This window comes from Protopterus annectens, chromosome 6.part0 (genome assembly GCF_019279795.1).
Source record: "Protopterus annectens isolate FY-2018-M chromosome 6.part0, PAN1.0, whole genome shotgun sequence".
Lineage (NCBI taxonomy): Eukaryota > Metazoa > Chordata > Ceratodontiformes > Protopteridae > Protopterus > Protopterus annectens.
This window is the reverse complement of record NC_056737.1, coordinates 1,801,022,837-1,801,050,787: the sequence shown is the minus strand read 5'-3', so window position 1 is coordinate 1,801,050,787 and position 27,951 is coordinate 1,801,022,837. Positions and strand designations below refer to the sequence as shown.

General features: G+C 36.4%; 1 protein-coding gene across 1 annotated transcript in view; it reads right to left on the bottom strand.

The window, feature by feature from the left end:
- Positions 1 to 15,980, bottom strand: part of COL3A1 (collagen type III alpha 1 chain) — a 323,606-nt gene extending 307,626 nt beyond the window's left edge. The window contains exon 1 of the mRNA XM_044075159.1: positions 15,800 to 15,980. Coding sequence (XP_043931094.1) covers positions 15,800 to 15,875 — 76 coding nt within the window. The 5' untranslated portion in view covers positions 15,876 to 15,980. The remainder of the gene's footprint in view (positions 1 to 15,799) is intronic.
- Positions 15,981 to 27,951: the final 11,971 nt, after the last annotated feature.

Here is a 27,951-nt window from a genome sequence, read left to right as displayed (position 1 = left end):
TTTCTCAACCACCTCAAGTTTGATATCCCTCTTATGCCCATCCTTTATACAGGCTCAGAGGGCAGTACTACACCAATGGAACCAAGTATTGCTATGCAGAAGTACTTGTGAATCTGCTTAACTGACCTTGTAAAGGATAGTGAGGTCACTTTTATCATCATCCTAACTTTCTCAGGTTCATCAATTTATTTTTATGTGGGTTTTTTTATACCATCACTTTTCTCCCAATTAGTTGTGCCCATTCATTTTCTGCCAGTAACAATATGGCCACTGACTCTAGTGAGAACCATCTGATAGGAGCCAACACTGAGGCAAGCATAAAGGTTGCATTACTCTTTCTATCCACAGACCATTAGCCTTCTTCACACTGGATGGATCACCAGTCCCCCACAGCAGATCTCTGTGATGGGCAGTTATCTGAGAATATGCATGGAAGGGCTGATCCAGGACAGCAAGCAGCAAACTGGAATTGCCTTTCCCTATTCCCAGAATACGGATTTGGCATCAGACCCACATCCCCATTCTTGCCTGCCCAGCTTTTTCATAGCCCAAGCCGCTATCCAGTCATGGGCTGCCTGGGTTGTAATCAGGGCATTTTCCCTGTACACTATAAAGCCAGGCTAGTTCCATGCATTTTGGCCTGCAGAATATGTAGAACACTGAGAATATGGAAAAGAAAGGCAAGAACCTCACAGATGTGTAAATTTTCAGCTGCTTGAACATGATTTGTAGGATGCAGATGCAGAGAAGGCAACTTCAAATATGGTTTAAGAGCTGCATGCAGCCTAATGTCCAACAACAGGCAGCTGAGATAAAGCAAATGCCAGCATGGTTCTGGACCAAACGGCAAACATTCACAGCAAATCTCAGAAAGCTAAGGTCCATTATAGGTGGACAGCAATAATCATAAGTTTTGTCTGAATATCCTAATCAGGAGGTATAGAAGGGCCGTCTCCCTCTACCTGTTGACATGTACAATGCAATGAACAGGTGGAAAGAAATGTAATATCAATGGATGAGAGAACCCCTTCCAGGCATAACCATTCCCTGTGTCTGTTATTTTGCAAACATAACACACTGCAACAAGTAAATAAATAAATAAATAAATATATCCACAAGGAAGACAAGCCCTCTTTAAAATGCCATACAGTAAATTCATTTATTTAGTTATTTAATTGATTAGCTTTGTGTAGCTGGGTATTGCCTATTTGCATTGTAAAACTAAGGAATAAATCTCTAAGAACAAACACTAGCACAGCTGACAATGTAAACTGTAAATGTTATTTTTACAATACTACAACATAGGAGGTTAATAGTTTGTGTGTGTTATATACTTCTAATGACACAACGCGGCAATGATGTTTGCCTGTTTCCTATGATAAGGATACTGCAGTAAGAGCTGGTATATAACAAGAGGAAGACACGTAGTCCAGACTTCAGGTAACAAGGACAATATTTATTTCATTTTTATTTATTGACTAGTTGAATAAATTAGACTTTGGAAACTTTTCGGACATGACCTGTACATGTATAAACTACAGTTATAAAGACAGTAGACTAAAAGACAACATTTAATAAAAACTAAAGTATCAGTGTATCTGCATATAAACTTTACTACCCAGAACAATGTCCCACAATGAAACAATGCCTTGCCACCTTACTGAAGGGACCTGTGCTCTGCTGCAAATGTCTTGTTTAAAAACAGCACATCTAATAACTCAGCCTGAGACTCACTTTACTCATGCTATGTACCAAAAATATAGAACATCATCCCAGAACACATCAAAGTGATAGACAAGCTACCCCAGTTTTAAAAGCCTGCTCCAACTGCATCTGACTTAATCCTGGCCTGCTCATACTCAGCAGCAGTACGACTCTAGTATCCCAGCATTTCCTGTCTTCCTTCCTCATCCTAAACTACTTCCTGTCCAATTATACACATATCTTTCTCTCTCCCACCCTTTTCTCCATTCATCTAAGTCTTTTCTAGCTTCTCTTGTCCTCTACCACACTCTAAACTCTAGCTATCCTCTCAAAATGTCTGTACTTCCATGCAAAGCTTACCTGGGCACACCTTACGCTGTAAACATTAATACTTTAAAATAATTCTTTAGCATGAATAGAGAAAACACCAATGTCACCAATGACATGATGCTTATGTACCTGTAAATTTTTACATGTACTTACGCAATAAACTTAACAACTAAATGTGTCATTGTAAATTAAACATTTACGTAAATAGTATGCACCATAAATTGCACATGTGTATATAGTATGTCATTGTAAATTGCAGAGGTATATATAATATGTCATTGTAAATTGCACATGCATATATAGTATGCCATTGTAAATTGTACTTGTATATATAATAATTTGTAGACTGCAGTTAGATGGAGCTTTTCTCTCCAGGCTACCACTGAAATGCCTACATGATAATTCTTGTTTCTTTATAAGCTGCATGCGCTGTTGCAAAACTCGGGTAAGGCGGGATAAGCAAGCCTTAATTTTTCTTAGTGCTGCTAAGCAACTGAATTATCCTTTCTTTCTTAGTGCTTCTAAACTAGGGAATTATCCTTTCAAGCTAGAAGCATGCTCGGTGATTCAGATTTCCTTGCACTGGGCCTGTTCTTGCACAGAAGAAATGTTCTTTTATCCATTTCCATTCAAACACAACTAGAGCACAGCATTAGTGTTTATGTTACTTTATTGTTCTTCTGTCATTATTCCGCCACAGCAAGCCATGGTAGACAAGCTATGCACAGCATTTCTAATATTCTGTATAAACTATTCTGGAATACAACGGGCTCTATTATAACTTAGATTGACACATGTTCACATTTTCTATAATCTCAAATCTCTTGGTATAAGAGTAATGATTTAAAAAAAAATCATATCATAAAAGGTGAAACTTCTTTGAATTAAAAGGAAACAAATGTCAGTTGCAAAAAATGGATACTCTCCATTTTGTCTGGAAACTTTGACAAAGCGTGTAGAAAGAGAAATAACTACAGATGTGACTTCATGGGAACAGTAATTTGGTAAAGGCAAATTAAGAACATCTGGAGTTGTGATGATTCAGCTGTTAAAATATGTAACTCATAAGCTGTTTCCTATTTCTAATCTGGATGTTATATCCATTAGAGTAATGCTCAATGACAGGAAATATACTAATGTGCTAATAATTAAAATGACTGAAGTGACAACACCAGGCATCTCCAAGGTAGCCAAACAATATACATGAAAATTTTAAGGGAATTTGAGCTGCAGAGTGTTAGGGTGTATGAAATTAGTATTTTATAATGGTAGATAAGTTTATGCAAAAATGAAGGTCATTAGTAAGTCCTCATTTGTGTTCTGATGTTGTGATCAATTCACAGGAAATAAAAACTATCAAACAAATCTGCTTGATCTTTTTTATTTTTATTAAAGTATTCAATTCCAAAATTTCCATTGTTTTGTTATTTCGCAATGATTGCTGGTTCTTATTTTATGCAGATAGTGCATTCCCCTGTTGTACTTGTTTTTGCTCTATCCACAGGACACACAGTTTAGGAAAGGCTTGAAAAATGAGAAGGCATATTTGTAAAAAAGGAGCAGAATGTCTGTGTCTATGACAACAGTCCTATAAGGTGACTGTGAAAATCACAAGTACCTTGTCATGAGTTGAGTGACTATGACAAGTGATACAGCAGAAGCCCTAGTGTAATATAATGGTTAAAGCTATGCACATTGGGGACATCTTTTAAAATACAGTATGACTTTTGCAAGCATATCAGATACAGACAGAAAATAACAGTGACACTTTGTAATTTAATAAACATAACTTGCAAATTATGTGGTGATCTGTTCATCTGCCTGGGCCTCTTACCCTAGCATTTAGCTACAGAAAACCACAAGAGTGCCTATAGTATGTGGTACATACAGGGTGAATAAAAAGGGAAAACGTCAGTGAATTTTCACTCTTTTGTTGTGCAGTTTTAGACAGCCTGCATTGTCTGAATCCATTTTTTAATAACTCACTGTTTTAGGAATTAGATATGGTAAGCTGAGTGGAAAACATGTACAGGGCTTGATGTTGATAGTGGGAGGTATTCTGTATGTCAAGAGGTGAAGTTTTTCATCTACAGTTCTTCTGACACACACACACACACACACACACACACACACACACACACACACACACACACACACGCATACACACACACACACACACACATACACACACACACACACACACACACACACACACACACACACACACACACACACACACACACACACACACACTTGCAAGGGCTGAGAAAAGATGCCCATGTTGCCAATGTTGTGGACATGAGGATAGACTCTGAAATATTACTAGGGCTTTATCTCTCTATACAAATATTTTTTTTGTTCATAAGCTATAATCTCCTGTTATGAAAAAAAATTATACATATATATATATATATATATATATATATATATATATATATATATATATATAGATAGATACATAGGTATATACAGATAGATAGATAATAAAAAATTATGAGGGGCAGAGACAAACACTATAGATTTACTTTTGTATGGAAGAAGGTGGTGAAACTTTGAGGAAAAAGGTTGAAGAATACTTTGGTATGGAAACTGTTAAATTTTAAATTAGGCATTTGTCTTGCAAAGGATAAGCCACCTATAGAGTTGAATGGTTAGGGAAAAATGTGAATAAAAGGTTATAGCCTGGAATTTTGAAATTGTGGACCGGCTTCTAAAATGTAGCGCTTCCTTATTAAATATATAACCATGAGCCTTGCCACTTTTGTTGCACAAAATAAATGAATAATTATTTTTTTTTTAAAAACTTGTAGCAGAACTAGGAACAGCTAATTAAGTTGCAGAGCTTTAACATGACATATATATATATGACATTGTTTTATGATATTTGGCTTTGTTTGGTATGTGGTTTTAAAACAGAATATAGTAGATTAATACACAATTAGAACTAAGAAGGTATATTGTGGAAAGAAGAACTATGGAAATATGATGTATAAAGGGAGGAAAAATACTGCTAGGTAAGATACAAAATTTAAAGAGAGTCTTTTGTCTGAAAATAAAAAGAAATATACTTTGTAGTAAAAAAAAAAAAGTAACACTGTAGTGAAGGTGAGGAAAAGGCAATGTAGGAAGATTTATTTATGGAAGAACTTAGAGGAAGGTAGTGTAATTCAGGGTAATGAGCAATACTGAAAAAAGAGTAGTGATACTTGAGAGAAATTCTACAACAGTAATGATGGATAGGATAATAAGAATGAAAGAGGAGTGAAAAGTAATAATTACCTTATCAGAGAGCCAGAAATTGGATGTACCTATTTAAATACTGAGCTAAAATGGGAGCTGAAGATAATGAATGGAAGCAGGCCTCCAGATAAAATAGATCCTTTCACTGCATACTCAAAAAGGTTAAAGGCATGTCAAAAGGATATATTTTTGAGTGTGCTTAATTAGTATGATATGTAAAGACAAGAACATTTAGACGAAAGTATGAAGGAGTAGTTAAAGTAGAATAGAGAGAAAATGTACATAGACCATCTTTTTGTTTTAATACATATTGGGTGCAATCTCCTGGTGAATGTTGTGCAGGTTAGTGAGGGTAAACTTGTGTAATTCTTGATGGAAAATGAAGGATGAGAGCTAGGTAAAGAGAAAGATGTGCAGTATTTGTTAATGATGCTTTGCTTGAGTATATACGTGGCTTAGACATTTGACAATCAGTGGTATGCAAGCCTATTTAATTTACTGAGGGTTTATGGCTTAGGATTAAAGTTTCAAAGATGGATTAAAAAAGTATAAGAATTTTACTTAAGACCCCATGGATTTATGAAAAAGTAATATGAAAATGAGAATGAAGGTATGGACTGATAATCTGGCTGACAAGAGTCGCAACTTACTTGCAAAATGTCTGAATAGATTAATCAGCAGTAAAATAAGAGAGTGCTAGCTTACAGACATATAACAGACCTCAATTTTCAGCATTTTTTCTTATTTATTTACTATTATGATATTTATTGAGAAGAACACAGATATGGGGAAATTATGGTTATATTGAATACTGAAATTAATAAATTAAGTTTAAGAGGTTCTTTAGTTTGATTCTCGGCTGGGTTGTCTTCTATGCAGAGTCTGCATGTCTTTTTTGTTTTCACATAAGGTTCCTCCAGGTGCACTGGTTTCTTCCCACATTCCAAAGACATACAGTAGGTGTACTCTGCATTGGCCATAGGTGTTAATCTGCACTCAGATGTGTGGTGTGGAAGAACTACCATGGCAGAAGTACCTACCCAGTGATGTAAACTTTGGCTCTAGATGATTGTTACTGTTGAACTGACACTCCAAAACCCATGTGCAAACACGGGAAAAAGGGGTTGTGGATGGATGCAGGAAAAAATAAAACTAAGAGTAACATTTTGTTTTAATTGTGTTTCAGGTGTGAGGTAATATTTTTACAGTTAAAATAGAGATTGTTGGCATTACATTTGCAAATATTTGTAATATTCTAATTAGAAAAATCAGCTGCATAAAATTCTAGACATATTTAAGATGATGACTAATAAGCAAAACTTTTCACAATTCCATGAACTGTAAGCAGATCAAATCAGTCAATATTTAAAGAAATAAATGTAGGCTGTTCACTATAAGGTGCTATAGTAAATCCAAAACTTAAACAGATTGGTCACATAATGTGAAGATACTATTCACTAGAAAAGACACTGATGCTGGGAAAGATGAAAGGCAAATGAACAAGGGCTGGCAGAGGGACTAGGGTGGCTAGACAGTGTTACTGATATGGATAGATAGCATTACTGAAGTAATTCATATGAATTTGCAAGAACTTGAAGAAGCAGTTACTGAAAGACAGGTATAGCATCTCATCCAGGGATGCTGCTTTGGAAATGTAACACTTCCCTCAAAATAGACAGCACTGTCAGTATTAAAACAAGAATCAAAACACCTGGTGTGCTGCGGGAGGCCAGAGCGTTCGAATGTCCCCGCAATTAAATGTGAGTATGCAGGCTACTCGTGTGTTTAATTAAGCCATGTTGTAAGCAGCTTTCCTGTTACTAAAGGGGTTTTACAGTGTCTACTGGGATGTGCTGTTAGTCTAATGGATGTCATCCAACAAAGGTCAAATAGATGCAACGTTGAACTTATTACTGTCAACTTGTAGTTTGAGGGATTATATAATCCTTTCTATTAAGTTGTGCATTCACCTCTATGGCTCTAATTCTTCTGGTTGTGCAGAGATGCCAGGAAGAAAGTGGCACTGAACTGAACGAGGTGGCAACAGTTGATGTGGCACCCCCATCCCATGTAAATGGGGAAAAAAAGAAGGTGATGATGATGATGTGCAGAGAGACCAACAGACCAAATGGCATCCATTATATGACTTTTAAAGGCCATGAGGCTCATGTATAGGGTTGTACCTTATAGCGCTCTAACTATAACCGCCTTTAAGTGTGCAGTACTTAAGTGGTACAGTATAAATCCTTCATCTGATGCCCTTTTATTCTTTTGTCCAAGAGTGAAAATGAATAGTCATCATGTAATTGTACAAATGTTATGCTACCATAAAATCAGGGTTCATTTCCCTCCAGAAGTGTATATATTACCTGGGAATGAAGAAACAGAGAGGATTAAATAACAAAGTCGGTACCTTAATATTTTACAATGAACTCAGACTGAAAGTAGGCCTGAATGCAAGATTGTAGGAAGTATGTCTGAATAAAGCAGCTACTCTGTTTATAATTATATTGCTGTAGAAGACATTCAGGAAATAGAATGTTCAGCTGTATCTTAACTCCAAGTATGATACTTTTTATATTACCTCCACTCTGTTTTACTAGAAGTAGAACATTTGGATCATAATTGCTTATGAAAATGTACCCCTTTGTCTCCTTTACAAAAAATCATCTTGATGAGTTTATTTTATAAAAAAAAAACAGTGCTGTCATAAACAAAGAAGTAATGATTACACAGCATGTCATATTTTCCAAGGGAAAACTATAAACATAGAAGAAAAGTTATACGTCCTCATGGAACTGAACCTTTATGTTATTCTTTCATTTCTTTCATGTCTTGGACTGCATTCAAACAACCCCCACTTCTGCTTGCTAAAACAACATGTTTGCATGAAAAAGGTCGCTGTGAACAGAAATAAGGATGAGGACATTTGAATTTATGTCAGAACATGCCTGAATCTTTAAGTACAGCTCTTAAAATGCTACATCATTGTAAATATATTTTATTAGTGCTGAAAATCTAAAGGTGTGTAAATATTGACAAATGTACTTTGAATATAGTGTACTGAAAATCATTAGTAACATGTTTATTTAAGCAAGGATTAAATGCATTTAATCTTTAATGTTGAAATGTGCTTTTTTGCAAGACTGGACTCCTGCTTTATCATTTTTATTGAAAAAATGTCATAGTATGTGTATGTGTGTGTCATGTGTGTGTGTGTGTGTGTGTGTGTGTGTGTGTGTGTGTGTGTGTGTGTGTGTGTGTGTGTGAGTGTGTGCATGTGAGAATTGGTGGTTATGTATATGAGGGTGCTTGGGTAAACGGGGTGTTTGATATATAGTGAGTGTGTGTGTGTGTGTGTGTGTGTGGGGGGGTGTCTGTGTCTTGTGGCTTGTGGCCTGTGGCTTCACATGTGGCTGTCTGCTTTGGCATACAGCAGTATGAATCACAGTTGCTTTTCTCACAGTAAGGTGTTCTTGATAAGTGAAGTATGTCTCTCCATCTAGTTCTGTTTTTTCCCATTTTTATAATATTTATTATTTCTTTGATATGATATGACAACACAAAGTGTTTAGGCAAAACAGTGTAATACAAGCTTTTGTAAGTTATAGTTTATTTATTTATTTTTTTATTTATTCATCCTTTTGTTGACCAGGTTAGCCCCACTAAGCTATTGGCCTCTTTCCAGGGGAGATCCAAGGTGGTATTTACACTCCTAGGGAACATTTGGCAAGGGCATCGAGGAACTTCCACTACTCTTATAATAGGTACAGTGGCATCTTTTACAAACATCTGAGCTACCATCAACTCAAACAGTTTAACGTGTGAAGGATGACACACTCCAGGCTAAAGCTCCTTCATTATTTTGCACTGCAGTATCACCAATTTATCTGTGTGGTGTGTGTCAACCTTCAGCACCGAAGGTGAGTGTGCTACCTGCTGTGTCACTGAAACTAAACCTATATCAAGCTATGAAATGTGTGTTTTTATAGCTTTCTTTAGATACTCACACACACACACACACACACACACACACACACACACACACACACACACACACACACACACATGCATTTATTTGCATATATCTGTATGGATTCTTGGCCACTTTTAACAGCACCTCCCTGAAGTCCCAAATGTTCACTTGCTTCCCCTTAGAATACTTAGCCTTGTGTGGAAATTAATCAGATAATCTGCTCTGTCAGATGTCGCATAACCTCGGAGTTAATATACTTAGAGCTGTATGAGTGGGAGGTTCCAGACACTCCTGGGAAAACAATTTTTGTAAAGTTCAACTATTTTGAAGAGTTTGGCTAGTCTGAGATACTGACAACAAGGGAAAGTATTTTTGAAAAGGTGTCATGATTCCAAGTACTGAGACAGAGAGCTGTTAATACAGGAAATTGTAAAGTAAAAATAGCTTTGTTGTATTCACATATAATGTCACATACATGTTCCTTCCTTAATGAGTGCTGATGCTTTGAAATCTCACAAAACACTGTACTACCAATCCTACTGCCATTTTCAGTTCATAGGTTCATAGGTTCATAGGTTGGTACTAGGCTATCAACCCTAGGGCCTATACAAGCCTAGCCATAACAATTCCCTGGCTATTTCTTCCCACATTATTTACTTTCCTGGACCCCTGTCTAGCAGGGCGACTGACGTGATCCCTGGGGTGAATTTTCTTTCTCCCATCCATTCAGTGTAGAAATAGTATGTTTGAGGGATATAAGTGTACCTGTTTTACTGCTATGTTTTCAAATTCATACTTTAAACTGTCTTGCTGATATTGTCAAATATCATAATACAGTCCAGTTATGTCAAATTTATGATCATATTTTTACTTTTTTCATCGCCAGGTTTGTGTGATGTCTGCCAGATGTTGTGCCATCTCAGTCAGAACAGAACTAGTCACTAGAAATGGAGCTTAGTTCTGCAACGACAATTGCATCATGATTACTGACACCTGTACCAATGGCTAATGCAACTTTGCAAGTTGTAGAAATTAGCTCACTGCGGCTGTTCAAAAAAATGTCAGTTTCATTATGAATTCACAACTGGTACCAATGAAAAGTCAGATTTTGTTTCACTATTCAACCAGTCTGAAAAGGGTGCTTGATAATGTTTCAGACTCAAAAAACATGGTAAGTTTCTAAACTACTTTCAAGTTTATGCCATGTTTAATAAGGAAGAAAATATAATTTATTTCTGTCTAGTTACACCTAATAATTATTAAGTTGAACCAGTCAGGATTCAACTTATTGAATGAAATTAAAAATGTCTTTCTGCACCCCCATCCGCGGGGGGGGGGGGGTAAGTATTGCCTTATAATCCCAGAGTTTAAGTGTACTAAATGCATGGCCAGACAAACATAATAAAGGGAGAAATCTACCAAACCAAATGAATCACTAATAGTGTACACAAAGAAACTATACTGGCTATGATTTCCCAAAGAAAAGACTGACTCAGAAGGTCAGTATCTGGGATATGAATGTGGTTAGTGTAGTCCTCCTGGAGTCAGACTTCAGGATAGTCTAGTAAAGCCCTGCATTTACCATCGTTTCACAAAAGTAAACTAGGGACTATATGGGTGGTTCAGTGAGGAGTAGTGTCTGGCATTTAGCAGGGGATAAAGGCTATCAGCTGTTAATGAGCTGCTTCGAGTAGTCTAGGGTTTGAGTCCCTTAGTGCCATTTTACCTACTGTACTGTATGACTCTCAGTACATCACTTCGCTACACATTTCACTGGGACTGAGTATGAAAAAGATTCATATAGTGTTCTATCCTGGTTAAATACAAATACAAATAAATAAATAAAAATATCGTGAGATGGTCAACATGCATGGAAAACAACTTCCTGAAATGTACATACGTTTGTGTACTAGTCACACGCTGCTTCTTGTAATCAAGAGATTTATTCCCTCAACCTCCCATTCCCTACTGTGTGACTTTCAGCGTGTCACTTAACCAGACAGTGCTCTGCAGTGCTAGACACTGCTTAAGGGTCTCCTGGATCACTTGGCTAGAAACTGCATATGAACTTATGTACTATTTCTGGATAAGACCATGGATGACACAAACAGCCACTCCCTGTTTGACCAGAATTGAAGCAATCATCTCAGGAGTAAGAGCAAATGGAGATGAATCAAGATTTGGCTAGATGAAGTATTGACAGCAGTCCAGATTTTCACTGTGACCTGTTAATAGCAAATACAAATATTCCCTACAGTATGACTGAGGTAGTGTTGAAAGCCATGCCCTTCTTAAAGTGCACTCTTCAAAAAATAAGGGGATGAATCAAATTTTCATATTGCACCTTTGCTGACATGCAAGTCACTTTTAGATGTATCTCTCTCTCTATATATATTACTGAGTCTTAGTTCAATGATTGCCAGTAGGAAGAACATGGATCGTTAACGCACTACATAACTTCATCTTTTTGTGGCTATATTAAAAATGAATAAGATGTGAATATGCTATTGATACTGCATGACTTATTAGATGTTAAATAAGTTTCACTACAGAAACACTGCTATGGAACAGTTATCCCATTACTTGTATTAATTATTGCAAAGACAAAGATTAACACTCAGAGAATTATGTACATAAAATGTTATAAAAGTTCATCTGAGACTGATTCCCTCTGTTTACTTTAATTTGCTCTGTTATGTCTGAGGACATTACTTAACCAAATGTGCTCCTGCTGGGTGCGTTTCAGAAAGTACTTACGTAAAAGAAAAGACCAAGACCTTCTTACGATTTTGTATAAATACTGAGTGAAAAAAAAACACTGAAATCATGAGCAAGGAAATAAACCTTTTTCTCCGGGACAAGCAAAGCATTAACCAAAGTGTTCTGTATGAACACATTTTCTGTATGATGGAGAAGAGTGTGGTACCAGTAATGTTTTATGAAACAGCAATGATGTCATAAAACAACTGTATTCTATTCTCAGTATCTTGTGATTCACGCACTTGTGTCTCAAGGAATTTGATCATGGACGCCTGTAGGTATGCTAGTAGTGGTTACAGAGGTTTAAGATGTGAAGTTACCTTTATATTACAAATTAAAATGGAGCACTGTATTTAAAGTCCACGGTAAATCTGTGAGTTGTGTAGGCACATGTTTGCATGTATGTCTGAATGTGCATAATGAATACATGCATGATAGGATGTGTAAGAAGTAAGGATGTCCATTTACATATATGTGCATTTGTGCACATCTAACTACCAAAAATAAATGCCTGCATGACATTCAGATTCAGTAGGGTTGTAGGACAATGGTGTGATTAAAGTGAAATATTTTTAGTTTTCACGGTTTATACATAGACGTCGTATTTTTCTTGTGAAACGAGAAAAAATATGATTTTTTATTGTAATGGAATATAAGACAATTCACATAATACTTTGTCAGGGGAATCTGGAAAATTGGTCTGCATGTATGACAGAACTAGCAGCAAACTGTTTTCTCTCTTATATTTATATCCAGTTCAAGCTAGCATTGATTAACTCAGTGCTACACAGTTAAAATGTGGATATATTCATTAAGATTCAAATAATCAATTATTTTCTGTTGTGATCTCTCATTCACACAGCAATTTTGCTTTTATGGGTAATGCAATTGTTCATGTGTTTGCACATAATGCATTCCCCATTGTAAGAAGTTTGATGGAACTGTCTTGCTACTAATATTTGTAGACTGAACCCAAGTCAATACTATAATTCAGGTAAACTCCAAAACCGAAGAAACAACAGACCACGTCAAACAGAACAAAGTTTATTACTGCAAAGCTTTCAGGTCAAACACCCTTCCTCAGTGCTATTCATTACTACTAATAGTTGGCAGAGTACTAATTATTTATAATTATAATAGTTGGCAATATAGTGATTAGTTGCAAACACTGTTCATTTATAAGCAACAACTCTTATACTGGAATTTCAAAATATTGTATAGCTAAACAGACTGACAGGCACATTAAAATGCATATATTTGTATTACTTACTTAAGGCAGCAGAATCATTTTTCATATAGCAAAAGAAGCTACGACTGCTAACTATGATGTCACTCTTAAAACATTTAGGGTAAACAAGGCTGAGCACATTTTAGAGATGCTCCTACAAATTCAGATATCTTTGTTGTATTCAGGAAGCAAACTGTACTGCCCTGTCATTTAAAAAATATTTTTATCTTAAATAAATATAGTCCATTTATGTGGAACTCTTTTAGATTTCCAAGAAAAGAACTAATGCTATTTCTCTATAACAGTTATTTTGACTCTACAACATTGTGTGTGTGCGTGTGTGTGCGCGTGTGTGCGTGCGTGCGGGCGTGTCTGCGTGTGTGCGTGCATGTGTGTGCACGCATGCATATGTGTATATTCTTTCTGTGATTGAAGGCGTCCTGTCCAAGATAACTTCCATTTAACTTATGCCTTTTGAATAGCAGGATAGATAACGGGTCCCCAGAACTCTGAACAGAATTAGCAGGTGTCAGAAAATGAATGACCAGATTGTGTAACTCATGTACTCTTGTAGTGAATGACATCAAATTCCTAAATAGTTTGATTCTATAATTATTTTTCTAAATTAATAAACTATTATTTTTGTACTCCTGAGTTTTACAGCTGTATTTATTTTTTTTATTTTTTATGTAATACAACCAAAGACATCCATAGGAGGAAAAAAGGATATCCTTGTTCTCAGTAAATCAGCTGGTTAGCACACATAGTTATCTAAGATGTAAATGATATTCCTTCTTCATCTGTTTTACTATAAACTGAACCACACTCCATATAAGGTATGTAGTTCACTTATGTTACGCTGATGGTTTACTAGTAAATGTATCAGGTCTGTAGAAAATGTTGCCAAAGGGAAACAGACATGTTGATAGATTATGAGTTTGACTTTGGTATGTTATAGTCTTCTGTTTCAGTAACAAATGTACCGATTTTATAAAACAGAACTCATAGTACCTGTTTTGCCTCACTTAAATATTATATACAGGTAGCATTGCACTTAGCTAATTTTTGAAAAAGAATGTGCTTCAGGCTTCAGAAGTAAGATAAAAATGACAGATGTATGTGCTACAGCTATTTAGAAGCATAGAGTATTTGTAAAGAACTAGCCTTTCGACTGCACATACTTGGAGTACTCTGACATAGTAACAAACCTTGATTATTAGCATTCAGCTATCTGAAGCTTATATAAACTGTATGTGCTCACTATAAGCTGTTATGACAGTATGGAAAAGAACAGGTATGAATGATGCTCTAGCCTTCCAACATGATATTCAACCTTGTTTTTCCTGTAAACTAAACTTGTACCACAAACACAATTACACAGAACTGCTTTTCACAAACTTGTGAAATCTTGGTTAGCACTCTCCCATAATTAATGGGCACAACAAAATCCAATGGCAAAGGCAACGGCTTACTTTTTAAAGCATGGACAGGTAAGGGCTGTTACTGGACAAGTGAGGACTACATAATTAATTCTTAACTAAAATGTCCTCACTGGATTTTCTTCAGCATTTTTTAAATGTGCACTGCTTAATGATAAAGAAAGTAAGAAAAAAACTTAATAGATGCACAAGGATAGAGAAATAGATGTGTGTATATATATATATATTTGTTACACAGGCAGCAGATAACCGTTAAATACACACATATTTCATATGTGTATCTATCTATCCATACACACTAATAGCTTATATGTTTGTATATGTATTTAGAAAAATAGGAATATGTGCTTACATGCACACACACACACACACACACACACACACACACACACACACACACACACACACACACACACACACACACACACACACCTATGTACGTAAGTTCCTAACATGTTAAAATGCAGGGTGAGTGAGAAATTCACTAAATAAAACAAACAAACAAATAAAAAAAACAGCTGAGTAGGTTACCCAACAGAGTAATACACATCTCTTTGCCTTCAAAATCAGTTGAGCAATTTTGAACAAAATAATATATAAATAAATATTTCAGTGTTGTTTCGCTCATCTATAAAGACAACAGTATGATTTTCTAATATTCAGAAAGTCCTTCTGTTCAATGTCTCTTCATTGTTTAACAAGCAAATGTGATAGTATTCTGCAAACCTGTGTCAGCTAAAGGTGTACATTAATAGTGAAAACACAAGTAGAATATACAAAAATAATTTTCACATGCTTTTACTTCTCACTTCAGAATTTTGATATTACTGCATCTTTCAGTTAATTGTTGTGATTGCAGTCCAGTTTTCAAAATAATACTCCCAGAAGAAAAAAAAGTTATGAAAGGTTTATGCAGCTACCTTCATGATGTATCAGGTGGTTTAATAAGAAAGTATTCTTGGCATTAAAGAGGATTCTGATAACATAATGCCCAGGTATTGTTGAACTGCACAGATAACCGGTTATCATTTTCAGGACTCTCTATACTTTCACGATCATGGTGTGTGCACCATAGTGTAACTAATATGTAGTTAGTTAATTACAAGTAAACTTCTTACTCACCATCCAATTCTTGTTGTGCAAGTACTAACGTCAGAGAGGATGCTGTGAGAACCAGAAAATACACAAAGCTCTTCATGTCTGCCTCTTAGACATGAGACTCAATGTGTAATTAAAAAGTCAGCACCAGGACTGAAGTTGCACCATTAATGTTTCCTGTCCCTCCAACACTAGGCCAGAATTTAGCTTTAAATAGTAAAACAAATTTGGCTTGTTATTAAGTCCCATCCCCTTTCTGAAATTTGAGCATCTCTCATCCAGTCACTAACAAGCAGCATGATTAACTGTAACCCTGTTTTGAGGCATAAGCAAGAACATCAATGTTCTTTAAATGAAACATCTGCACTGTTGCATTCAGAGAGACAAAAATTGGATATTTCTCAAAATCTTGCAGAACGACAAGGCTGCTGTCCAAACTTTATCTACAAATTCCTCCTTGGTGCTCTCATCTGTGTTAAAGTTTTGTCTTGCAAACTTTTTCTCAGGTCTAGTAACATAACTGTTTTAGTTGCTCAAAAGTTCTTAGGAAGGAGCTAGAAAGGTGTTGACCAGTAACATAAGCAAACTTTAGTGACAGTAATCTGTTAGAGCATGACAGAGATCTGCAGCTAATACATAATTGCTTAGAATTCCCATTAAACTGACATTGTTTCTGCTTTCCTCTTTTGATGAAATGCTAACGTTTATGGGATGAATCATTTCTTTCTCAGCTTAAAACAATGTTTTCACTGCTGCAAATTGTTGTCACCAGCAGCATTTGTTACTTTATTTTATAGTATTTTAGAAAACAACATATATAGTAAAACAAATGGTTACCCCAAGTACCTTATAAAGCTTTGTGTTTACTTTAAGATATGCATACATATAGCTGCATTTTAAATGCATTGTAAGCAAACTGCAATAATTTGTGGTTGTGCTTGGGGTAGTGTGTAGTGAAAATATCCTCACTACGGGTCACTACGTTCATTTATCAGTGTTTGTATCTTCTTTTCCCAGTGTTTACCCCGAGTGTAGCATGTAACATTGTCATTTTACCAAAGCTTATGGTATGTTTCAAATGATGATTAGAACATTCTATGCATCATGGTACTTGGTGAAATGTAGGGCATGGATCACAGTCTTGCAAGGGAGCCCTTTTCTCTTTTACCAACTAAAACTTTTCGCCCTCTCTTTCCATGTTGTTTATTTCCATCTGTGGCTTGTATGTACATGCATATATTTATCATCTCTTGCAGAGGCTGTTATTCTGCTTATCCACCTGTAGGTGGAGACCTTCTCTGAAATGATACCAGGATACTTTTAGATGCCAGATGCAATAAGTGAAGCACTTCCAGTAATAGATGAGGGAAGGAAGTATTCCTTAGAATGCTTATTCCCCCAACCCCCATTTGGTACCTGTTTGGATATAATATACTTTATGACTTTGCTTAAAATTTAAAGGAGTCAGATATGAAATTAGAAATCATAAAAACTGTGTGCATTTACTCTGCATGTTCCTTATGTGACTATGCCAGGATCATGTTTAATAAATATCCAAGACACAGACATAGGCAGTGTCACCAGCATGCATACCATGCTTTACGCAGCCAACATTTTCTGACAGTGGACAGTATTTCTTACAACACAGTTTATTTATTTTCTATACAATGATAATTACACCATTACAGAGAGAACAAGCAGTTCTGTACCATTTTAAATTATTTCCTTTTATTTTTTTCATTAATTTATATGGTCTATAATCTAAAGCTCTGCATTTCTGTCTCCATACTTGAATAACAGACCAGGTGTTATGTTTGCAGGAGGAAGATACATGCATACTTGTTATTATTTTATTTATTTACTATTTGATTATTGGGAAAGTCCAACTGAGACAGAGCCCATTTCAACAGAGGCCTGGCAAGAAATGCTACAGACACGTCTTTGGAATGTGGGAAGAAACTGGAACACCCAGAGGAAACCCGCGTGAATGCAGGGAGGACATGCAGACTCTGCATAGAAAGAACTCCAGCTAAGAATTGAACTAGAGAACCTTTTGTTGTGAGGCGGCAATGCTAAACATTGCATCACTGCTCCTCCCAACATGCCAACACTGAATCTGCAGTTTGGGAGAATAAAAAATATATAAAAGGACTTTTCTATGACAATGGTGGCAATAAAGTAGGAAAGAGATTTGATGGAATGTGGATTGCTCTAGGGAAGTGTGGGTGACTAGGTAAGCTGAATAAACTGTGGCAGGACACCTGTTTTATGACCGCAGGCAGAAGTGCATCCAGTTTGGTCATCTAAAGTATTCCAATGTGATCATCTAAAGTAATGCCAGATAATAAGTGCATATTCATAAAAATGTATGCATAACATGGTTCGCCCATTGATACCTAAGTAATGCATTTACATGTTAGGCTAGATCCTGACTTTTGATTACTGTTTCAAGGACAAGTATGCTGATCAGGGGAGTAGGGGCTAACAATTGGCTACAGACAATATTTTGAAAGCTGAACATAACAGTGTTCCCCAGTCCAATAACAACAGCACTCCCACTGGCAAGAAGAGAAAATGCAGTGAGATCTGCTACTATTGGCACCTGTTGTAAATGTAAGGACTATAGGCTTATACTAAGTTTACAGGTAGAGGCCATCAGGAAGCTTAGCCACAACACCTCATAGTATCAGTAAATAAATTAATTACCAACAGTGAGATTTATTTATTTATTTATTTATCCTTTTGCTGAGCAGGTTCATCCCACTAGGTTAGTGGTCTGGTCTCTTTTCAGGGGAGACTAGAGGTAGTAGTTTTACTAAAGGGGAAATTTAGCTAGGGCATTACCCATATATTTTTATTAGGTCTTATGGGATATTTTACATCCACTTAAGCTACCACCAACTCAAGCAGATGGGACCTTGGTTTAATGCCTCATTCCTGCTAATTCCAGGCTTGAATTTAAAAACTCCTATCCACTCATAAGGTCATGTTTTGAAGATGGCAATGGTGTCACTTGCAGAAGCAAAGAGTGTAATTAGGATCCTGACAATTATGAGGCAGAGTGTTGCAAATATAGCATTAAGTCCAAAGCTGTAGTATTTCAGTACCTCCGTTCTCAATGGTGAAGTGACCTCAGAGTTAGTAGATATATATGTAGCAGTTATGTGGGAACCTCCCACGTCAGTGAGGTACAGTGGGACAAAGCTCACTGAAAAGAGGGTTTAATCATGTTATGTCAAGTTTCAAAAGTCGTTGATTTCAGCTTTAATTGGAAATTAATTTTCAGTAAGTCAGATATCACAAATAATATTTTGCTAGGAAGCTGAAATAGCTGGGGGAGCAGTCACCTTTAAAGTGGCACTTGGTTAGGTAATAAGTTGAAGCTGGCCTCTGCCCACCCATCGTGGGGTAGGGAAAAGAACATTGTATAGACCAACTTCACTTTCACCTCCTTCAGAGGAATGGTTGGACTATTGGAATGAGTAGGGACCATTGGTAGAAAAACAGTACTACATCAGCTGATACACAGATGAATAAAACAATGTGTCTGAGGTCAGAAAATAAACAGCCACATTCTTATTCACTTGAAAGGATCCCTAAAAATGCATTGTGGAAAAGTCAGAGGCAAGAGGCATTGTTTTATGTCTGTACTGAGTGAGGCTTTGCTGGAAGAGGAGGCATCACTGGTCATTACTGTAGTCATATTGACTGCCTTCACCAGAATTGTAATAAAAGAAAAAGGAAATGAAAAAAGTGTTCTGAAATTACAACTAAAAAACAGAAGAGGAAATGATTACATAACATGTTTTGCTGGTCTTTGTGGCAGGATTACTTTAATTTAGTCTGTTGAAGTCTTTAATTTGAAGTTACTCTGGATTTAATTGTAATAATTAATCGAATGTCAGAACTCAGAAGCTGGTAAAGCTGCCTTACCGTTTTGACATTTGATATTGATTTGACATTTTGTAACCTGGAAAGGCTGACTGGGCAGATATTATGCATTTTCAGTGGAGTCCTGGGGAGAAAAGCTCCACAAAAATAAACAAGAGTAGCAATATTGCAATCTTTGAAATGCACAAGAACTTACAAACAAAAAATGAGAACAAATTCATATAATGTATTACACTCGTATATACAGCAGTGGTACAAATCGATATTACAGAATTATCTCATACTGCAATTAGATGGAAATTCAGATAGAGGGCTGGGTGAGAGAACCTAGAGATACACTCTAGTTAAGTAAAAGGTAGAGTAGGAGACTAGGTGTTACCAGGTGTGAAAGGTTGGGTAGTTCAGGAGTATAGAGGGAGGGCTAAGACATAGGAGGCAAAGGAGGATGAGCAGAAGTGGGTCAAAAGAAAAGAAAATGTTGCAAGTTGACAGTGAATGATGTTATATAACATGAGAATATCCAAGAACTGGAGAGGTGCTCTTTTAGGAAAGAGATTTAAAGTTATAGCAATGAGGTATAGATCTGATGGGAGCTAAATGAGTATCCCAAGTCTTGGCCACACAGTTAAAGTATAGACTAAACCTATCACCCCTCTGAGGTTTATAGCTTGATAAGAGTTGCCTTCACGGTGTGAAAGATAATGTTGTAAGAGGGAATATATGATTGGAGAGACAGAGTGATTGCAGATTATTTTGTGTGTTTATAATAATTGATTAAAGGTGAGCTGGTGGAAGAGTACAAGCCAGTTCAGAGGCTTTAGTAATGAACAGTGATGAGATTTATGGGGTCGGACAGAGACACATGTTGCTATTTTATTGTAGCGCTGCTCCAGTTTGACTTTAAGGGCTCAGGCTGTAGACAACCATAGGACAATTAATTAAGAAATAGCATGGACAGAGAACAGGCATGTTTCCAAATGGATTCCTATTATCATCTCCTAAGTAGAAGGTGGGTATTTGCTTTCCATGTAATTTTGCAGGAAGTTTTATAAAGCTAACCACAGGATTTTATATCCAGAAGTATTCACCGGGATTTCTTCCCAAACCAGGCTAAACACTGCTTTGTCAGTTTTTACTAACAATAAAAAAGCAGTTGGTCTTTTTATAATGTTTAGGACCTTGTGTGATACACTCTTGCAACTTCCATAAGAAGAAGTATCACGTATCAGCAGGGCCAGGTTGGTAAGTATTAATACCACATCACATGAACCTGTGTCCTTTCTTATCTTGAATGGACATTCTGAATATCCAGGCCACTCTCATGCTGAGCTATTCCACAATAAAATAGTTACTGTGTGGAGCACAATTGAAAGATATACCAGTCCAAATTGGGACTGCAGCTGTGAAGAAGTTTAGATCTAAGTGTCTTTAGCACTTCTCCATTTTACTTGCTGATTTCCTAAGTTAAATTTAAGAAATAACATGTTCTTGGTATGATATTTTTCATTTTAAAATATCTGCACTTTGTTTCTAATACTGACTGACTATGAATCCCTACCCTCTTAGCTTGTCTATAACCCATTCTAAATTGAAAAGATGGCCTCTGTCGCTGTGTCCTTTGAAAAGCATGACATCTTAGACAAAGTCTATGGTCAGGATTCTCAGAGACACCTAGCCATTGCCTTCTGTCATATGTCTGGTGGAGACCTCATTTTTCTAAAAAGACATTTGTGTTATGATAATCATATATTGTTATGAAAGTTCATCCAGATACATTTACTGATTTACTTTTACCAGATCAGTATTTGTGAAATGCTCTCTCAGTTAAGGATATAAACATATCGTATCTATTTGGCAATACATACTGCAGGGTTTGAGCATCAGAATGAAGGAATGGGCAGCATTTTCATTTCACAGCAAAAAAGGTTCTCCAGTTCGCTTCTCAGCTAGGGTGTCTTCTTAAGAGAGTTTTTATGTGTTCCCTGTGTTCAGATGGGTTTCCTGCAGATGTTCCAGTTTCTTCCCAAAGATATGCGACAGGGTGAGAGTCAGTTTTAAATGGTCCGTACCTTGTTGTCTAGTGTGCATGTGATACAGAAGAGAGGCCAGTCTACCTCTTGACTGGTAAACACTCTGAATAGTGATGGTTGTCCATAACATCACTATAGGAGTTAAATGTGATTGGCTGGCAATAGATGGATAGAATACAGGGTGCACACAGCAATAAATTCATAATCGCCTAAGTCCATAAGTTCTTAAACATAATTGACTAGCTTTTCTTTAGAACAAATACAAGGCTTGCTATCTGTTCAGTCCTTTCAGTTCTGGACAACTCTTTTTCCCTGTGTAGGCTTTGCAGTCCTGCCTCTACATTACTACTTGCTACATAATGCACCACACATGCCTTATGGAATTTGGGGTGTCATTATTTCCCACTCGTATTTTTGTTTTCCTGTTTTTCATTTTGTCCGTTTTATATGCAAACTCTAATTTGCAACTTGATAAAAGATTTACAAGTTTTGGAAATGTGACAGTATTCCTTCCTTTCTGATATACCACTTGCAATCTATGTGCTAAATGAATTCCATAATTCTTTAATTTGCAAGGATATGAATAAGACTCACCCTCCATTATGACAAATGCTCAAACTTAGCATTGTTTTTATTCTCCTGTATCATGATCAGAATTCTGCATGCAGTTTCCTCTCAGCTGCAGTGGACAATCCTTTATTGTATGTTTGCAATATTGCTGTTTTTCCATTTAAATACAGGTTTCAGCAGATATACTTATCTTTGTGCCATTTGTTTTGTATTTTCCTTTGATAACATATCATAAATGCAAGTAAAATAAATACACAGTGCCATTACCTGTTCTGAACAAGTCTTACTTGCTGCTCAAACTCATTTTTTTGTCATAAATATCTGTGCGTACGGTGTTGCATACTTTAGTTGCCCAGATGACATTAAGTATGTCTTTTCAGGAAGACATGCATTAAGGAATTAATACACTTGGTAGCATTTTGCAGCATGCAATGTGAGTGTACAAGAAATGCTAATATAAATGTCATTTTGGATAAAGCCAGTCAGTCTGAAATCCCATTCTTGCAAGCTGCAAAAACAAATCCACCAAACCTGCTGGTCTTTGTGAGAAACAGATCCCTACACACCTCTGTTAAAAGCTTTGTCCTGTGTAAACTCAGACTTAATGCATATAGCACTGAAGTCACTGCAGCATAGGAAAACATTTTCATTCCCTTTTTGCATCTTTGAAAGTAAAATTGTAGGAACAATTGTATTAAGGTAATTTCTTAACTGTGTAAGCCCACTAGGTGCAAGTGTTTTGTCTTGGTACCTTAGTTGAAAGTGAAAAACTTGAACTCTAGACAAGACTATGGTATTTATGCAGTGGTTATAAATGTAATACCCTGACCTAAACTGCTATACCGGGAAATCAGTCTGCTGCAGAGAATGTGCCTCACAAGTTGCAAATTAGCTACATAAAGTGTTCTTCTTCTTTTGGCTTTTCCCGGTTGGGGGTTGGGGGTTGCCACAGCGGATCACCTGTCCGCTCATGATTGGCAGTGGAGTTTTATAGTGTCAACTTACTAGCCCAGCGCCCAACCTTCCACAAAAGGCACACACATGCACGCACTCCCACCTAGGGTCAATTTAGAGTGTCCAATCCACCTACAGCATGTCTTCGGGATGGGGGAGGAAACCAGAGCACTTGGAAGAAACCCACTTGACCACAGGGAGGACATGCAGACTCTGCACAGAAGGCACTGCAGCCAAGGATTGAACTGGGGAACCTCTTGCTGTGAGGCGGCAATGCTAACCGCTGCACCACTGTGGCCGCCTACCTCCCCAAAATAGGAAGTTAGTGAAAATCCATTTGCAACTAATGTTATCACCCCTATGTTTTTCATGTTCCTATTCATTTAACATCTCAAGAAAATTTTGAGAAGAGTAGGAACCAGCTGACATTAATATTCTTCTGTATTTGAGTAACTTGTTCAATGGTAAGTGGGGAATGAATTTCTAAACATTCTAAACTTTGATCCACACATACTTTGCTAGTTTGTTAAGGGAGGAGGTCTAAAATGTAATTTCAGAAAATAAAGCATGATCAGATGCACATAAGTATGAGTTTACTTAAAAAAATCATATGTAAAGCTGTTGTCTGCTATTTCTTTTTGCCATATGTGTGTTGCCATCATGTAAAGTGGGATTTCTGATGCTAAAATATGCAGTTAAGTTTAATAAAAATTGTTTAAATTCTCTGTGTGCTGAGCAACTGTTCTGTGACTTCCTGAAAGAATGCCATCTGGCCCTGGCTACTGATGATATAATAGTGGGTAGGTATGCTTTCTGTACTCTGCAGCAAATTACAGTCAGAGTAGTGCAGAATCCAGCACAATTTGTCACTCACAGAGCAAATCAATAAATAAAGTATCTCTGCACTTTAAAATCAGGGACTTTCTGCAAAATCAGGGACAGCTGAGAGATACGGATAGCAGGCAAAATCAATTTTAGCAGTACTTAGTGCCATTAACATTAATTCATGCTTTAATTATGCACCCCTAAATGCTGTTAAGTCTTGCTCTTGCACTTGGGAAGGTCTTAACAAGTTTATTTTTTTTTCTGATTTTGGAGCATAATTGTGGCACTCTGTAACAGAGGGGGATACTGCCAGCACAGCTATCTGGAATTTTGTAAATAATTATATGTAATTTGTGAATATCAACATGATTTATATAATATACATGTGTTACAACTGTATTAGTACTGTATGTCATACGTATATCAAAGTGCTGGTACACAAGTATGTGTTGAAAAGGTTTTCGCAAAGTGCTGCTTGAAATGTAACCACAGTGTGCCCTACTAGAATAGAACAGAAATAGACATGCACTATTGTAACTGTTTAAATATATATATTTTAATAGTGGAAACTGAAATATAGGAGGCTAACTTCAGAAAAATATCTGAAATTAAATTACTTTATGGCTATGCAATAAAAGATGGTATCTTTCAGTTTTCAGTGAGCTAGAGACATAGAGTCTGCACTGAGAAGCTTTCTATAATGTCTTTAGAGTGAACTAATTACTAGTTTTGAAATGTGAAGGAATGCAATTGTTTTATTACCTCTAGCATCTGTCAAAGATCTGAGGTCTATTTATTTTCACAGGTACATGCTAAATACTGCCAGCTCCGAACAGTGGGGGCTTCATGTTGGATAGAGTCAGATGACAAGAAATTATGTCATTATGCAAGCTACCCCAGCAGTAATATTTGAGATACTAATTTGAGAAGTCTCTGAGTGAGACAGCACATTCTGTAGTCTGTTTTGGATCTGAGAACAGCAGCAATAAGAACCCTTCACCACATCTGCCTTGCTCTTAAGTAAGTTAAAGATGGTATTGTAATTCAATTAGATTCAGTCAGGAATATAGTGAAGCTTAGTTTAGATATTTTTCTTTATTTATTTGAGACTGTCCTGCAATGTTGTTTTAAATATTTTGGTGGTTTTGAACTCTAATGTCACTCTAAATATATATATATATATATATATATATATATATATATATATATATATATATATATATATATAGTATTTTCTTGTTCTTTTATTATTTATTATTAAATATATTTAAACATTTCATTGTGGCTGATCTTTGTAGAGATATTTAAGTTCTGAGAGCACTTGCATATTTATTTGGGGACACTCTGTGAACCACTCCTAATAGCCTTGCTCTTGGTCAAACTACCATTTGTGTTAATATTAATATCACACAGTAAGATTGGATACCCTTTGTTAAGGGCCTTAAAGTAGCTGATAAGGAATTTGCTGGTGGCAGTGATTACCTTATAGTCTGGGCAAAAAGGGGCATAGCCAGTAAACCTGTGCCAGCCTTTCCCAGGTGTCTGTGTGTAAATCAAACCTCAAATAGTGTGTATGTCAGCTACTTGGGCAGGGACACAAAGCACTGGTTGGACAGAGAGAATGCTGGAGGTCTTGGTCTGGCCACTCAACTGAAATCTCAACTCTATAGCTGTGCCAGTGGGAAGTCTTATTGGGGATCTGGAGAAAGAGGGAGAAACCAGCACCATACTGACTGTGGTCTCTGTGTGCTCTTAAGGGAAAGTGCACTTGATACAGTAAGCTTCATCTGGAAATACTATGTGTGTAACTTGTCATCCTCCCATTATACATCCCTCACTGGTGCTAGTGGTGAGGATTGAGGCTCCTTGATTACTGGTCCAGTGGTGAGTCGTCACACACTCTATGCTCTACAAATAAGTTCCTAGTAAAGTGTATTGTACTGGACATGTAGTGTAATAACACAGATTTCACACTATAGCAACAAACAGATGTCTGCTACATCTTCATCTTCACAGATGTGCAAATTATTCCAAACCTTTTCTTTCCAGAACTAATCCCTTGGCAGTGTCATCTACAAACTTACTATACAGTAGGGTAATCACAGAAGTGATTCTCACACATCCATTGTTTTCTCCCTAAAAGCGATTAGTCTATTGGTAGACAGCTATTTTTTAATAGTTGCATTTATTTTTTTATTTATTGTCTAAATGAGTAACTAACTGTGCTCCATTCAGAATACCTTGTAATAAAATCTTCTGCAGACTACAGAAAGCATGCCTACCCCCTACAAACTGCTTCTCCCCATTACTGCATCATCAGAAGGTGGGGCTGGATAATATGGATTCAGGAAGTAACGGGCAGTCGCTCAACACACAGTAAACAGAATCACAGGCTCATTAAACTTAAATATAGGTCCACTTATGTAACTAAAGTGAAAACTACACATTTTCAATTCAGAAAGTCTAATGTATATGATGGGGCATAATTATACCCAAACAAAAAAACTCTTTGTATATGGTATTTAAGTGCTTTTTTTCCCTATTTCCAGGACTTCATCAGAATGAATAATAATTTTAAAAAGTTCATTCTGTGTGCATCTACTGCTGTGCTTATTTTTTATATGTATTTATTTATTTCGTTTTGCTTAGTGCAAAGTATGTGGTTACCAGAGCTGCTGTTTTGTTTCATTGTTATTTTCAGAAAATGAAGAAAGTACAGGAGGCCTTTTAATTTATATCTACAACTATAATGGTGAATGAAAGGTTTCTCTGAAAAAATAAAATCTAGAACGCCCAACACTTTTAGAAAACCTGCTGGAATTTTCATCACATCCATTACAAGGTAATAGATGAAGGAATGTAATGTTGAGCATGTACCTAAACAGTCAGGGGTACCAAATGTGTACTCAGGGTAATACAATCATGGTTATTGACATATCACCATTTTCCATTACAGTTGCAAAATCTGTCTTCATGAAAACAGTTTTTAATTTTTCATATTTTTAACATGCTAAGACCTCCTCTGAGCCAGAGGAGTCAGGAAAGTTCCAATATTTTGTTTTGTTTTTTTCTTTTGTTTAAGATCACAGGTAAGCAGAATATATCCTGAAAACCAGTGGGCTAAAAGCAGGTGACTAATCCTGGATGGGATGTCAGCTCATCATAAGAAGCACATATCAGACACCTGTGGATAGTTTGAAGGATCACCAGTGTTTTTGGGATGTGTGAAGAAACTAGAAGCGCGTAACAAAATTTCACTTGACTATAGGAAGGACATGCAGATTCCATACAAAGGGCACTACAGCTGCAAACCAAACTGGAGAATGAAGCACTTTGTGGTGATGTCTGCTTGCATTATGACAGTTTTCTGGCAGTCTAAAAACTGTCTTCGAAAATAAGGCATACAATGTTTCAAAAACACTGAGCATACCATATATGTTTATATACTACACATGTCCTAGACAGATGCACAGTAGAACAATGAAACTATGCCTGAGACTGATATTAGGGCCAATTTCCCTGAACAATAACTAAAACATTTTTTTTTCATTTAGTAGTATGGAAGCAGAAAACAAGGGTCTCCAGAACAATTTAGAAATCATCATACTAGTTTATAATAAGGATATACATTATATATAATACATGTTGTTTTTGCTGATAAGTCAAGAATCATGATTTAATGATTATCCATTATGTATCAAAGACATGAATGCTTGACTGTTACACATCTTTTATTTATAGTTGCATATAGACCACAGAAGCAAAGGATAAAACTCTCCCCTCTAACTACTATTGTTTTAAGTGATGGATAATTAAGTAAAACACTAACATATAGGTTCATAGGTTCATAAGAGGTTACTAGGCTAATGACCCTACGGCCTTTACAAGCCTAGCCAAATTATACCC